Source organism: Lepus europaeus, chromosome 8 (genome assembly GCF_033115175.1).
Source record: "Lepus europaeus isolate LE1 chromosome 8, mLepTim1.pri, whole genome shotgun sequence".
Taxonomy (NCBI): domain Eukaryota; kingdom Metazoa; phylum Chordata; class Mammalia; order Lagomorpha; family Leporidae; genus Lepus; species Lepus europaeus.
The window spans coordinates 83,720,577-83,734,900 of record NC_084834.1 but is presented as its reverse complement, the minus strand read 5'-3'; the positions used below and the strand labels follow the sequence as shown (position 1 = coordinate 83,734,900).

Here is a 14,324-nt window from a genome sequence, read left to right as displayed (position 1 = left end):
AAATTTCAGGTCTGGTTTCCTTGGTGAAACATTCCTTGAGTCCCTAGATAAGTAGTGGCTCTTGATATTTGTGCTTGTTTAAGGGCAATGAAAAATCTTACAAAAGGGACTTGGTCAGAGATTTTTGTTTTGATGGTATTGATTGTTGATTGACTTCCAAGAGGAAGAAATGAGAGCTTAGTATTGACTCAATTAGAGGGAAAAGTCTCCTTAGGATAAATTAAGAAGAAATACACTGAGAGCCAGGGAGATAAAAGAATACAGTTGTCTCTGAATCAAAAGAAAAGAAAGCTTTGAAAAGATTATGTTTGGGCCTGGCGCCGTGGCTCACTTGGTTAATCCTCTGCCTGCGGCTCTGGCATCCCATATGGGCACTGGGTTCTAGTCCTGGCTGCTCCTTTTCCAGTCCAGCTCTCTGCTGCAGCCCAGGGAAGGCAGTGGAGGATGGCCCAGGTTCTTAGGCTCTGCACCCACATGGGAGACCAGGAGGAAGCACCTGGCTCCTGGCTTTGGATCGGCGCAGCACACTGGCCCTAGCAGCCATTTGGGGGGTGAACCAAAGGAAAGAAGACCTTTCTCTCTGTGTCTGTAACTCTACTTATCAAATAAATAAATAAAAAATCTTTTTTTTAAAAGAAAAGATTATGTTCAACTCTGTTAAAAGTTGAGTAAGAGGGAAATTAAGATAATATTTATTTTTCATATATTATTATTTGTGAACTGTTTGGCATAAATTCTTTTTAAAATATTTATTTATTTATTTATTTATTTATCTATTTATTTATTTGAAAGGCAGAGTTACAGAGAGGGAGAGGCAGAGGCAGACAGAGAAAAAAGTCTTCTATCCACTGATTCATTCCCCAGATGGCTGCAATGATCAGGGCTGGGCCAATGGAAACCAGGAGCCAAGAGTTTCTTCTGGGTCTCCCACATAGGTTCAGGAGCCCAACCACTTGGGTCATCTTCCTCTGCTTTCCCAGGCAGATTAGCAGGGAGCTGGATAGGAAGTGGAGCAGCCAGGACTCAAACCAGTGCCCATATGAGATGTCGGGACTGCAGGCAGCAGCTTAACCTGCTATACCACAGTGCTGGCCTCCCATAAATTCTTGAAAACAATAAAATCTATAACAAATTTATATGGGTATATAAACACACATTTGACATATAGCTGTACTTTACACTTAACTGCATATCACTATTTCTAATCATTATTAATAACCATTACAGAAATAGTATGTACTTATTTAAAACAGAATAAATACTCAACTTTGAAACAAAAGGGGCTGGCGCCGTGGCTCAATAGGCTAATCCTCTGCCTATGGCGCCGGCACCCTGGGTTCTAGTCCCAGTTGGGGCGCCAGATTCTGTTCTGGTTGCTCCCCTTCCAATCCAGCTCTCTGCTGTGGCCTGGGAAGGCAGTGGAGGATGGCCCAAGTCCTTGGGCCCTGCTCTCACATGGGAGACCAGGAGAAGCACCTGGCTCCTGGCTTTGGATCAGCGCAATGTGCCAGCCACAGCGGCCATTGGGGGGTGAACCAATGGAAAAGGAAGACCTTTCTCTCTGTCTCTCTCTCTCACTGTCCATTCTGCCTGTCAAAAAAAAAAAAGAAAGAAAGAAAGAAAGAAAAGAAACAAAAGGAGGTATCACATAGTAACAGGAAATAAAATATAATGGAAATTAACAGTCATAATTTCTATGTCATCAGAAATTTCCTCAGAAACAGAAAATCTGAATTTTTCCTTTACCTATGGTTCACTGAGATTGACTCATTGACTCTAACCTCCACATAACAATTTCTAGAACCTTCAGCTACCATTATCTCTGTTTATTAAGGTATCTCCTCATTTACAGAGAAATTAAAGGTTGGAAAAATAAGCAGAAAAATTATAAAACAAAAGGATATTGTGCAGTTTTAACCTACATCCACAAATTCTTTATGCCTTCCCTTCAGGGCCTAATTGTGAGTTAGTAAGCAACCTCTCATGATTAGAATACTGTGGCTTGGGTCTTTCTCCTTTGCTTCACTTGCTCTGGGGTAAGCCAGCTGTCCACGTGTCATGGCAGGGGGTGGCGGGTGGGGGTGGCACTCAGTCCTACGCAGAAATCCACCTGTCAACAAACCGAAGCCTCCTCTCCCACCCAGGTAAATGAACTACCGAGGAAGCAGAGCCCCATTCCCAGCCAAGCGTTCAGACGATTGCAGCCTCAGAATAGACCCTGAGCCAACACCACCCAGCCTGAAGGGAGGAGAGAACTTCCACTCTGATTACGGCCCTATCTGAATGATGTCGGAGTTTGTGGACTCAGAAGGCTTCCATAGCCTTGGCAGCTCATGACAAGAGCCTCGAGTGATCACTGACATCATAAATGAGAGTGTCAATTTGTAAATCAACCTTTGTCCTTAATGTGTTGTGCTATGAGAATTAGCGGTAAAACTAGTCTTCAAACAGTACTGTATACTAGGTGTGTGTGTGGGTGCAAACTGTTGAAATCTTTACTTAGTATAGAGTTGATCTTCTATATATAATTAAAAATGAATCTAGGGCCGGTGCCGTAGCTCAACTGGCCAATCCTCCGCCTAGCGGCGCTGGCACACCAGGTTCTAGTCCCAGTCGGGGTGCCGGATTCTGTCCCAGTTGCCCCTCTTTCAGGCCAGCTCTCTGCTATGGCCCGGGAGTGCAGTGGAGGATGGCCCAAGTGATTGGGCCCTGCACCCATGGGAGACCAGGATAAGTACCTGGCTCCTGGCTTCGGATCAGCGCGGTGCGCCGGCTGCAGCACACCGGCTGCGGTGGCCATTGGAGGGTGAACCAACGGCAAAGGAAGACCTTTCTCTCTCTCTCTCTCTCTCTCACTATCCACTCTGCCTGTCCAAAAAAAAAAAAAATGAATCTTAATGAAGAATGGGATGGGAGAGGGAGTAAGAGGTGGGACGGTTTGTGTGTGGGAAGGTGGGTATGGGGGAAGAACCACCATAATCCAAAAGCTGTACCTATGAAGTTTATATTCATTAAAGAAAATCTTTCTAAAAAAAAAAAAAATACCCACCCAGTCAAACAGCTCTGACCATCAAGACCTGTGAGAAGGGGACTATTGGTTGTTTTAAGCCACTGGGTTTGGGGACAATTTATTAAGCACCGGTAGATAACTAATACAGATGGAGTAAATTCCTGAAAGAATTTACAGTTCTTTCTCAGATAGAGGAAACTTAGGTAAATTTGGATTGATGCGTGCTCTTGACTGGATTCACAATGTGATCCTTCAGCAGGACTACATCACAGACGTGATGATGCTGTGTTCTCGGCATCAAATAAATGATGCGTGAATTTGTTTTGTCCCACTGCCAGGGATGTTAACTTTGATCACATGATTAAGTTGATGTCTGCACACATCTCCATGGCACCATCTTCCCTCATTTGTAACTAAGAAGCATGTATCCAGCCCCAACGCATTCATTTATTCTGTTTGTATTAATGAAGATTCATAGATCCCTTTCATTCTCAGTGTGGGTAATCTGTTATTATCACTGCTTATTTTGATACCGCAATCGTCCTAGGTGTTCGCCTTGGAAGCTGCTTCAAGGAGGCTCCCTTGGTGTTTGCCATTTCTTCACCATTCTCTGAACACTTCCTTTATCTGACACAACAAGATGTTTTTGATCCATCTTGTGTTATTTTTGCTCTAGCCGCATAATCAACTCATTTTTCCAAAAACACTATCCCTTTTTAATGGAGAGCTAAAAACTAAAATTGGGGCACTTGAATGTCCACACACTAATCTCAGACCCTGAGAGTGAGAAGAGTTAGAAAATATATGTTTAAGTATACATGCACATGTTTATACCTATATTTATTTTTACATCATTTATGCATCTACAGTAAGCCATAAATTCATATTCACATCTCCAATTAAATCCAACAACCCAGCAGCCTCCGTGTACATATTTGTAATCCCCTTCTCTCACAATGAGAAACCTATTCTCATTGTCCTCAAATATTTACTTTTTTCATCAATGCTTCCACTATGTAACTAATCCGGCTGCCCACACACACAGAAGGCCACTTCACTGCTTGAACTGCGACACCTCATGCTGGGCTGCTGCTGCCACCATCCAGCCCCCAAGACACTCGCTCCACTTGTTGTTTTGACATCCCATGCCACAAATCCTCCTTGGGGAGGCCCTGCCCACACTACTTAGGATCCAACCCCAGACGCAGGGCCCTATGCCCCTTCCCCAGCTCAGATGCCAACTTCCCCCGCCCCCACCTAATGGAAGAGAAACAAGAGAAGAGAAAGGGATTGGAAGGGGAAGTGAAATAGCTCCATGTTTATTTTAAGGCCAAAACAAATGTATTTCAGCATAAACTATGAAACCTTTGCTGTCCCTCACTTTACTGGGACATTCCAACTATTCACCTAAAGATTGGTATTTGCTTCAGAAAAATAAAGTGAAATACTGAGTATCTTTGGAACTGGCAAATTAGGAACACTAATCTACATAAAGACTATACTTTCAGGGATTATTTCTATAGTTTGCTAACAGTCTAGGTGCTCTGACTACAGTCTATAACATTGTTTAAACTCAAAGGAAAATTAAAAGGGGGCAGTTCTCTGGTCAAACTTAACGCAGATTTAAAAGTCTCCATGATGCAAACCCAAGGAAAATTTGAGTACCTCACACACTTGGTAGTGGCGTTATGTGACAAAAATCCAGGAGTAACTTCCAGCTGATGTAGCTGGGAACAGTCAACGGATGCGGAATAAAATCCAATGTAGATGACAGATACTTCCCCGCTCTGGCCGCTTGACTCTGCTCTTCATATGCAGATATTGGTCAGGCCAATTTTTTTTTTTTTGAAGTAGCACATTCTATGCAGTGGCACTATTTATAATAACAGAACCATGAATTGATTCCAAAAGTACCCAGTCCAATCACCCTCAATACTCATAATTGTCTCCCCTACGAAAGCCTAGGAGGACTTTCCTTTTGCTTTATTCTCATCTGTGATTTTCAGATCAGGGTTGGGGCTTTATTTCAGCAGAGCCTGAACACGCACTGGACTGCCTTTTCTGGCTGGTAAGGTGGGACGGCCCAAGACTGCCCCTACACACCAGCAACAGATGAAGCTGGTACTCTATTGTACCCTCGAGTATCTTTATGGGAGATGGTTGTGAGTGTGTGTGTGTGTGTGAGAGAGAGAGAGAGAGAGAGACAGAGACAGAGAGAGACAGAGAGAGGGAGAGAGCGCAAACCCAGCCCAATGGCCAAAATTCTATTCAAGGCAGGTTAGAGAAAGTTGCCGAGAACACTAGGGAGACCAATTTCCAGTGGGCTGTAGACCCTGAACAAGGACAGGCTCCTGAGAGCTATCTCTGCTGCCTGTTCGGGCCACCGCGGTTCCCAGGAGACGAAATTCCTTGCAGGGTGACAGCCACCGCAGCAGGAGTACGGGCTGGTAGCATCCCAGCCACGCGCCCCAGCGGTGGTGTGGGAGAGCACGCAGAGCACTGGGGAGCTGGGCCACCTCCCGGGCAGGCGCAAGCCGGGGCGTGGCCCCGCCAAGGACGCCTCTGGTTGGCTCTATTCTAAGAACAAAAGTGGCCAGGACTCCCCGGGAGGGCAGACGCTGGAGTTGGCGTCCCAGGTGGGCCAAGGACTTCCCGCGCTGTACGCCCGGGCAGCGCACACACACCCCAGCTACACGCAGGAGGTAGGGGTGAGTTAGGCTGTGGTTTCTGGATGTTTGAGCAAGAAGCCACAAATACGGCAAACCAGGGGCACCCGGCGGCAGAAGGCTCCAGAACTCCCGCTTTTCCCTTCCAAGGGATCAGACTTGCACGGGGCGCAGGCGCTGTGCCCTGGCTGCGCGGTCAGAGAGGAGTCCTACCGTGTGTGTGCTGAAACACCGAATCACACTGGGAGAGACCCCTGCCCTAGAATCTCGCTCAGCCGAGGGCGTTCTGCAGAGGACCACCCCAGTCGGCCGCAGGGTGAGGGACAGAGCCGGCCGGGGCATCTGGATGTTGGTAGACGGTGACCCTCTCCCCCTGCCACACACACACAGCTTTTATTCTAACAGTTCTCTGGCTGGAGGGGCGTTATTTAGCAACTGTACATCTAGGAACAGTCGCACGCAATCCTATAGGAGTGATCATAAATGGCACACGGGGCAGGCAGGCGGACGCGCGCCGCAGGGCCGCCGGGTGCGCCCCGGGCGCCGGGCGCGTCCAGCCTCGCCCTGGCCCGCCCGCGCCGCGCTGCGCCGCGCACGCCCGACCCCACTCAGCCCGAGCTCCCGCAGCCCCGCCGCGGGGGCGGTGACACACGCGGGAGTCCAATTACAGCCCCGCAATTAACATATGAATTTGACGAACTTAAGGAAGAAGAAGGAGGAAAAAAAAAAAAAAAAAAAAAAAAACCCTGGAGCCCGCGCGGGCGGCCTCCGCGCCCAGGAACTTTTCCCCGGGTGCACCAACTCTTTGATTGGCTGCTCGCACGCGCCGGCCCGCGCCCTCCATTGGCTGAGCAGACACGCGACTGGCGCGAGGAGGGGGCTGGGAGCGGAGCGGGGGGGGACACAGTGGCGCGTGCCGCTTTTTAAAGGGGCGCAGCGCTTTCGGCAACCGGAGAAGCTTCGTTGCACGCGACCTGGTGTGTGATCTCCGAGTGGGTGGGGGAGGGTCGAGCAGGGGACCGTAATCAGACGTCGCAGTAGAGCCCCGGCTAGGGTTGTGGATTTTTGTGGGTTTTTTTTTTTTTTTGGGTGATTGAGCTGCTTTGCCGGTGCCTCCTCCGAGCCTGCGTCTCCGAGCCTTGTGCCAGTGCGATGTCCCGCCTGCTGCATGCAGAAGAGTGGGCTGAAGTGAAGGAATTGGGGGAGCACCCACGCCACCCCCAGCCGCACCACCTCTCGCAACCGCCGCCGCCGCCGCCCCAGCCACCGGCGGCCCTGCAGGCCAGGGAGCACTCCGTCTACCCGGCCGAGCTGTCCCTCCTGGACGGCACGGACCCACGCGCCTGGCTGGCTCCCACGTTGCAGGGCATCTGCACGGCCCGCGCCGCCCAGTACCTGCTGCATTCCCCGGAGCTCGGTGCTTCCGAGGCCGCGGCGCCCCGGGACCAGGCGGACGGCCGGGGGGAGCTGGGAAGGAGGAGCGGCGGTGGCGGCGGCAAGAGCCCGGGGCCCGTGAAGGTGCGGGAACAGCTGTGCAAGCTGAAAGGCGGCGTGGTGGTGGACGAGCTGGGCTGCAGCCGCCAGCGCGCCCCTTCCAGCAAGCAGGTGAACGGGGTGCAGAAGCAAAGACGGCTGGCGGCCAACGCCAGGGAGCGGCGCCGGATGCACGGGCTGAACCACGCCTTCGACCAGCTGCGCAACGTTATCCCGTCGTTCAACAACGACAAGAAGCTGTCCAAGTACGAGACCCTGCAGATGGCCCAGATCTACATCAACGCCCTGTCCGAGCTGCTGCAGACGCCCAGCGGCGGGGAGCAGCCGCCGCCGCCGCCGCCGCCGCCGCCGCCTCCGACCTCCTGCAAAAGTGACCACCACCACCTCCGCGCCGGCGCCGCCTCCTACGACAGCGGCGCGGGCTCGGCGCCGGCGGCGGGGGCCCCGCCGACCTCGGGAGGGGGCCCGCGGCCCGCCGCGCCCGGGAGTTGCCGGACTCGCTTCTCCGGCCAGGCCTCGGCGGGAGGGTACGCGGTGCCGCTGGACGCTCTGCACTTCTCCGCCTTCGAGGACAGCGCCCTGACGGCGATGATGGCGCCAAAGAACTTGTCGCCCTCGCTGCCCGGCGGCCTCCTGCCACCGGGGCAGGAGGAAAGTAGCAAAACTTCGCCGCGGTCGCACAGAAGCGACGGCGAGTTTTCCCCCCGCTCCCATTACAGCGACTCGGACGAGGCGAGTTAGGGAGGGGGCACAGAGCCCCCGAAAACTGAGACAGACACAGAACCGCCCTCTCCCCAGGCGCGGGAAGCCCCCGCAGTTCGCGATCCCCGCACCCTTTGAGTCGTGCTCTGCGACCGTCGTTGTTTAGCAACGACTTGGCTTCAGACGGCAGCTGTGTTGGAGGCTCTGCGGATGCCGCCGCTGTCCCCGACGTCCTACGGTCCGCGTGGGTTGATGAAACTGTGGAAGTGCTGCCTTCCCGCCCACCTTGCGCTCCCCCTGCAGACGGGCTACGGTCCGTACCCACAGGTGACATCGTTATTCCAGCTCCCCGCTGCCAATCCGCTGCAAAACAAAACCAAACCAAACCTCGCACCTTCCTCTCTGTCGCTGGTTCGGGTTTAATTGATTTCACGCCCTTGGGCATCCGTCCCTGTGTGTTGTGCTCCCTCACGTGTGGGAGGGTTAGTCTTCCAAAATGCAATTCTGAAACGCAAAGCGAATGCTTCCAAAGTGAATAACTTTTGGCTGTGGGATGACCGGGGAACAGGGAAGGTGAGGGTGTCTACGCTGTCGAAGCGAAGCCAGTAAGTCCGTGTGCTGGCGAAAGCCAGAGCGTGGGCGTCTTCGGAGACCCTTGGCGCACGCACTTGATCAGCCGCTGCTGCTGCCGCTGCCTCGACTCCAAAAAGAAATTCAACTGCCAACTACAGACCCGCTGCTGGTGTTGTTTTTATTTTTAAACACAGCCACTAATAGTCCTTACGCTCTTTTTTTGCAAATGTTCGTTTAAAAAAAGTGAAAAAATTTAAAAACACATCTGGTAGTGTCAAAAGCATTTGATCAATTTTATTTTTGCTTTGGTGATGTTAGAAAAAGTTATTTATTATTGAGTGTTTGCTACTGTTTCTACTTGCCTTGATTCACTTTTTTTTTTTTACATTTTCTATTTGAGATCATTTTATTTTAACCTAGCAAAGCCAACTGCCATTGTTTTATGTATTTCCTTTGGCAAATGATAAAAATAAACTTGAAAAGTTAACATTTATTTGTCACTTATTCCATTCCAGTAGAACCGCTGAACACATTTCTTTAAATGACCTTGAAGACTTGATGTCAGTCTTTGACTAAACATTAATTTACCCAGTCTCCTAGATTTAAAGAAAAAATGTTGTAGACTGGATGCCTTCAGGTACCATCAGAAGCCTTACTCAGAAAAACACCCAAAGTTGTGAGACCACTTTTTTCTTTCCAGTCTTCCCTTCTCCCGGCTCCAACAGTCTGTGCAAGAGGAGCAAATGTTTCAGGTTGCACAGGATGTAGCCAGAAATAGTTAGCCTTACCAGTTAGCTCTTTCCACTGATTAAAAAGTAGCCCAGCAGAAAGCTTTTCCTATAGGTCTAATACACAAGACAAACTCTCTCTCTCTCTCTCTCCTTTTCTCCCCCCTCCTTTCCCCTTCAGGGAGGGGAGCCCTAAGACCTAAAGAGGACAATGGAAAAGAACTTGGGGGAAAGAAAATCAGCATTCATTATTTCAACCTAAAATAGAAGCCTGGAGTTGCCCTAGGAAAGTGTTGACCTCCACTCAATTTTCTGTTTCAAAAAATCCAGCTTCTTCCGATGTAAACCTAATGCTTATTTAGTCCACCTGAATTAGCTTCTATTAAGAAAACATTCAATTGCACTTTTGAGCCAGTAGCAGAACCTCAAGAGCGCTCTCACTCACATCCCGGATACCCTTACCAAGGAAACAAAACACTTCTTCTGGGAGTCGGGGTTGTAGATTTGGGAAAGGTGAACGCAATCGTGTGTGTTTGGAGAATGCTGAAGTCAGCATTTTAAAAAGATACTTGGTTGGCAAATCTTAGGGTAGAACTATTTCTTAAAGATTAAATGACATTTGATCAGAAAAACAAGCATCGCTGAATTTGAAAGCTTGGATTTTAAGCCAAATCTTTGCTTTATGTCTTCAGTAAGATAACAAATTTCAGGGGAAGGAAACACACACACACACACACACCACACCACACAGTGAAGGGAGTTCAGTTTCATTGCTGCTGCATCCGTCTCTACCGCCAGCCCCTTGAAGAGACGACCGACCGCGCCACAAACTGGGTTTGTAGAGCAGCTAAGGTGCTAAGGGAGCAGGAGTTCTGTTCTCCAGGAGGAAACTGCAGAACTAGCGTTTCGAGGGCTCTCAGACAGTCTCGACAGCTCTCCTGGAGAGGGGAACAGTAGCCCGTGACACTTTCCAGGGGCAGAAACAATGCACCTGTCCTTTCGATAACCTTTTGCACCCACCGAGTTTGTTGTGCTATGATAAGCATCAGGAATCTTCAGGCTACTGAATAAATCAAGCGATTGCTTCCAACACATTTCCATTTCACTCGCAACGGGCAGACCCAACAGGTGTGGATATACGCACCAGCACCAGTGCAGAATGAGAACACATATTTTTATGATTATTTAGCTCAGAGTGTGTGGGTGCATGTGGAGAGAGAGAAGACGATCTAGAATTGTTTTACCTGTTATGCATCTGTGTAGGGCAAAGAAAGACAGAAGGGAGAAAGTTGTACTTTTTTTGTGGTAAAAGAAAGCAATCTCTATTTCATTTTTCAAAATGATTTATGCTCATTTTGTGTCAAAAAGACTTGGTCAAAGGTATTCCTTTGCACGGACACATAGAAATCGCAAAAACAGAAAGGACATCGGGAACATCTTCCTTTACATCTTGTATAAATGAGAAACTGCTGCCCCTAATTTGCCCTGAAGCCACTCAGCTAGAAAGTGACAATGTCCAGAATCGGACGCTGCTACTCCTTTCCACCAGGTCGACGCTCCCCTCCAGTTTCCTCTAAGAAAATCGATTGATAGGCGTCCAGATATTAGGGAAGGGCTTGTGCCACCATAAGAGGCAGATATTTCTACTCTTAGCTGCCTGTGGTCTAATACCAGAATTGGAGAAAATTCCAGCTTCCCATTTATGAAAGTCCTTTATTCTCCTTCTCAAGAGTAAAACAGCCCTAACAGAATATCGTATTGAAAATCCTGTATCAGGTTGATAGAAAGAGCGGTTCTAACCCATCAGAACATGCACAAAAAGTCAAATCTCTTCGTGGTAAATTGAGTGCTCAAAGTTCAAATGAGAACTTTCACTTCTTTTCTTCATTCTCCTCTCTCTCTCTCTCTCTCTCTCTCTCTCTCTCTTTTATGCTGACATTTCTTTGAAAGAGATGTACAATCACATTTCCATTTTAAGGTTCTGTTATGGAGTTTGCATAACAACCGTTTGGCAGTTCACTCTCTTACACTCCATTAACAAGCTGTAACATATAGCTGCAGGTTGCTATAATCTCATTAATATTTTGGAAACTTGAATATTGAGTATTTCTGAGCGCTCATTCCCCATATGCCAGACCACTCCTGCCATGCTGACTGGTTCCTTTCTCTCCATTATTAGCAATTAGCTTCTACCTTCCAAAGTCAGACCCAAGTATCCAAGATACTAGCAAAGGCATCAACTATGTGCGCAAGTTAAGCATGCTTAATATCACCCAAACAAACAAAGAGGCAGCATTTCTTAAAGTAATGAAGACAGATAAATCGGGCTGGACCTTCCCGACACTGCTGGGCTTTCTAGAGTTTTATGTACTTTAAGCAGTTTGCTTTATATTCTGTCTTTGCCGCCAGCTCCACCACCAGTTTTATTTGTGGGACATTTTGGCTGCCTACACTTGGGGAAACTTATTTGATTTCACGGAGAGCTGGAGGAAGATTATTTTTTGGCAACGGGCAAGTGTAACACGTTCTCTATGGGACGCTGCTAACCGAGGGTCGCATTAGACCAGGGGGCGGGGGGGGGGAGCGGGGAGGGTTAATTTCCTTCATCTTAACCAATGCACTACTGATACTTTCACGAGGTCTTGCTATTGATCTGAGAAATTTAAACCCGAACCAAGAAAGTAAGTGGCTTTTTATCAAAGGAGATCTTGTACTAGTTCTCCCCTCGGCGCACTTGAAACTTCACGAAAATATGATCAGTTTCAGCCGTCCGTCCCAAACCCTAGGCAGAACTGGACAGGAAAAGTAGCAAGTTCACTTGTCAGTTCCTATCCAGACAGGTCCGTTGTGGTCTAGACCAGCTAGCAAGTGCTGGACAGAGTTACAGATGACCAGTACCAGTGGACTTGCTTACAACTGTTTTTTTTTTTTTTTTCGTGAGACGTGATAAGACACGCGAGACGGGGCACGGGGGGAGACAAAGGTGTAAGTTTTCCGCGCTGATTTTTGAGTGTCCACGCGGCAGCTGCCTTCACCCTTCGGGCTGAGAAGGGTCGCAGGCGCCCACCGCTGAGTTCCTGCCCCATAGCAAGAAAAGGGGAGCCGGGCGGAGAACGGGTTAAATCCTAGGAGGCAGGGGAGGAGAGGAGTCGGAGGAAGATAAAGAAAAGGACAGGAACCAAGAAGCGTGGGGGTGGCTCGGCGTAATGCGAGTGTTTCTTAATTAGAGCGCGGCTGACAATAGAGGGGCTGGCAGCGGCTCCTGGCCGCGGTGCGGAGCGTCTGGAGCGGAGCACGCGCTGTCAGCTGGTGAGCGCACTCCCCTTTCACGCGCTCCCCGGGGAGCTGCGCGGCCACATTGAACACCATCATCACCCCTCCCCGGCCGCCTCCACCCCGGCCTCCGCCGCGGCCGCAGCCGCGCTCGGCCCCCCGCCGGCAGAGCTCACTGAAGCCAGCGTGGCTCGCCGCCGCCCGCGCCCGCCGCGGGCCCCTCTCCTCCCCCGGCTGCGCAGCGGGAGCCGCCACTGCCCACTGCACCTCCCAGCAACCGGCCCCGCCAGCAGAGACGCGGCGCAAAGTTAAAGCCAAGCCTTGCCAAGGGGAGGGGACGCTGGCGGCGGCGGCGGGAGGGCTAGGGGTTGTCCCGGGAGCGCGGGGCGGGGGACGGAGGCACCTGAAGCAATGAAGCAGGACCAGGGCCGCCAGCGCATCCTCCCGCGCCAGGCGGATGCTCAAGCGCTCCCCGCGGACGGTGCGCGGAGCGAGCCTCTTGCAACATCCGCTTTCTTTAATCTACCCGGAGACCCATCTCCTTGGGCCCTCACCTGTTCAAAAGATTTTTTTTCCCCGCCGGTAAAGTTCTCAGAGTTTAAAGGTTCATATGGAGAAGACCACGGGGCATCAGCATTGTGGTCCCTGGGTCAAGCCACACAGCTTAGGACTCGGCCTCCCTGGGCCCCTTCGGTAAAGAAAAGCAAAGGGAAGGATGTCAGTAAAAAGGACTTTGGGGCCTTTCCGCAGCCCGGGCTCCTTTGCTTTCTCTGCTCCCAACCAGACGGGTCAACAAGCTAGGCTTTTTTGCTGCCTAACCTTACAGGTCCATTCGGGAAAGTCAGCCTGCTCCCTAACCGGGAAAAACGACATGCTAGCCAATATAAATACCCACCATCACTATTGTTTTTATTTTTCTTAAACTGATTCTGATTGAAGAGCTACGAGATCTGATCAAGAACACGTTGATCCGATGAGCAGATAGTCCGCCAGGTGTAAGGGACCTGCTGGGGTCCAGGTGGGGAAGGAAAGTGGGAGGCAGCCCCGGAGGCGCCATCTTGAGATTTCCAAGCTACCAGATGTCCTTGTTCTCTGGGGCCACTGGGCACTTGGCTTTTCTAGAAACCTTCCTGTAATCCCGTCTACCTTCTCACCACTACACACCCTTGGAGGTGAGGTGCTGGTGAGGGAAGGGGCCATGATCAACAGGGCTCAGAGTGAAGTAGCTTTGGAGGAAGGAGTAGGCCTCATTCGTTGTATTTTAGCGTCCACAAAACCCTAAGAGATCTGAAAGCACAAGGCTAAAAAGTTGACCAGGAAAATGGAGGGTTAGTTCTTCTCTTCATGGCACCTGCTTCTGGAAACAACCTGGTAGAAATGTGCAGGATTAATTATTTTTTAAAAAATTTTTCCAATCTAACTGTCGCTGATTCAGTTGCTCAAACAACTGAAAACTAGGATCCAAGGACCCCCAAAGCACTAACCCAAAGGAGTGGCTGATAAACCCCTTCCTGAGACTGTGAAAACAGACACTGGCTAATAACCCTCTGTTGCCTCCTTTGACAATATTCAGTGGGTTTTCCTAGAGGAGGAAAACAGCTTCTTGGATCCCATGACCTGGCTTTGTTGCTTTCCCCTGCGGCCTGGGGCACTATGCACCAGACCTAAGGTATCTCGACTCTAGAGTGGTATCTGCTATCTCAGGAGCAGAAGAGCATCAGTCTGGAAGGTACAAGACAGTCACCCTCCGCCTGTCTGTCCATCATACAGGCTCAGATGGAGGAATCCAAGATCATCATGAGCAAGCACTTATGAAAAGCAAGGGGCAAGCGTTTGTTCAGGCTAAACAAATCCAGAGAAACAGCAGGGCAAGGGAGG

The 14,324-nt window shown here is 50.0% G+C and overlaps 1 protein-coding gene across 1 annotated transcript; it reads left to right on the top strand.

Moving 5' to 3' along the window:
- Nucleotides 1-6,828: 6,828 nt before the first annotated feature.
- On the top strand, nucleotides 6,829-7,911 carry ATOH1 (atonal bHLH transcription factor 1). The gene has a single exon (XM_062199155.1). The coding sequence runs from the start codon at nucleotides 6,829-6,831 to the stop codon at nucleotides 7,909-7,911; it is 1,083 nt and encodes a 360-aa protein (XP_062055139.1).
- Nucleotides 7,912-14,324: the final 6,413 nt, after the last annotated feature.

What these genes read in the sequence shown, in the direction of transcription:
- ATOH1 (XM_062199155.1), top strand. Translation starts at nt 6,829, where the DNA reads ATGTCCCGCCTGCTGCATGCAGAAGAGTGGGCTGAAGTGAAGGAATTG.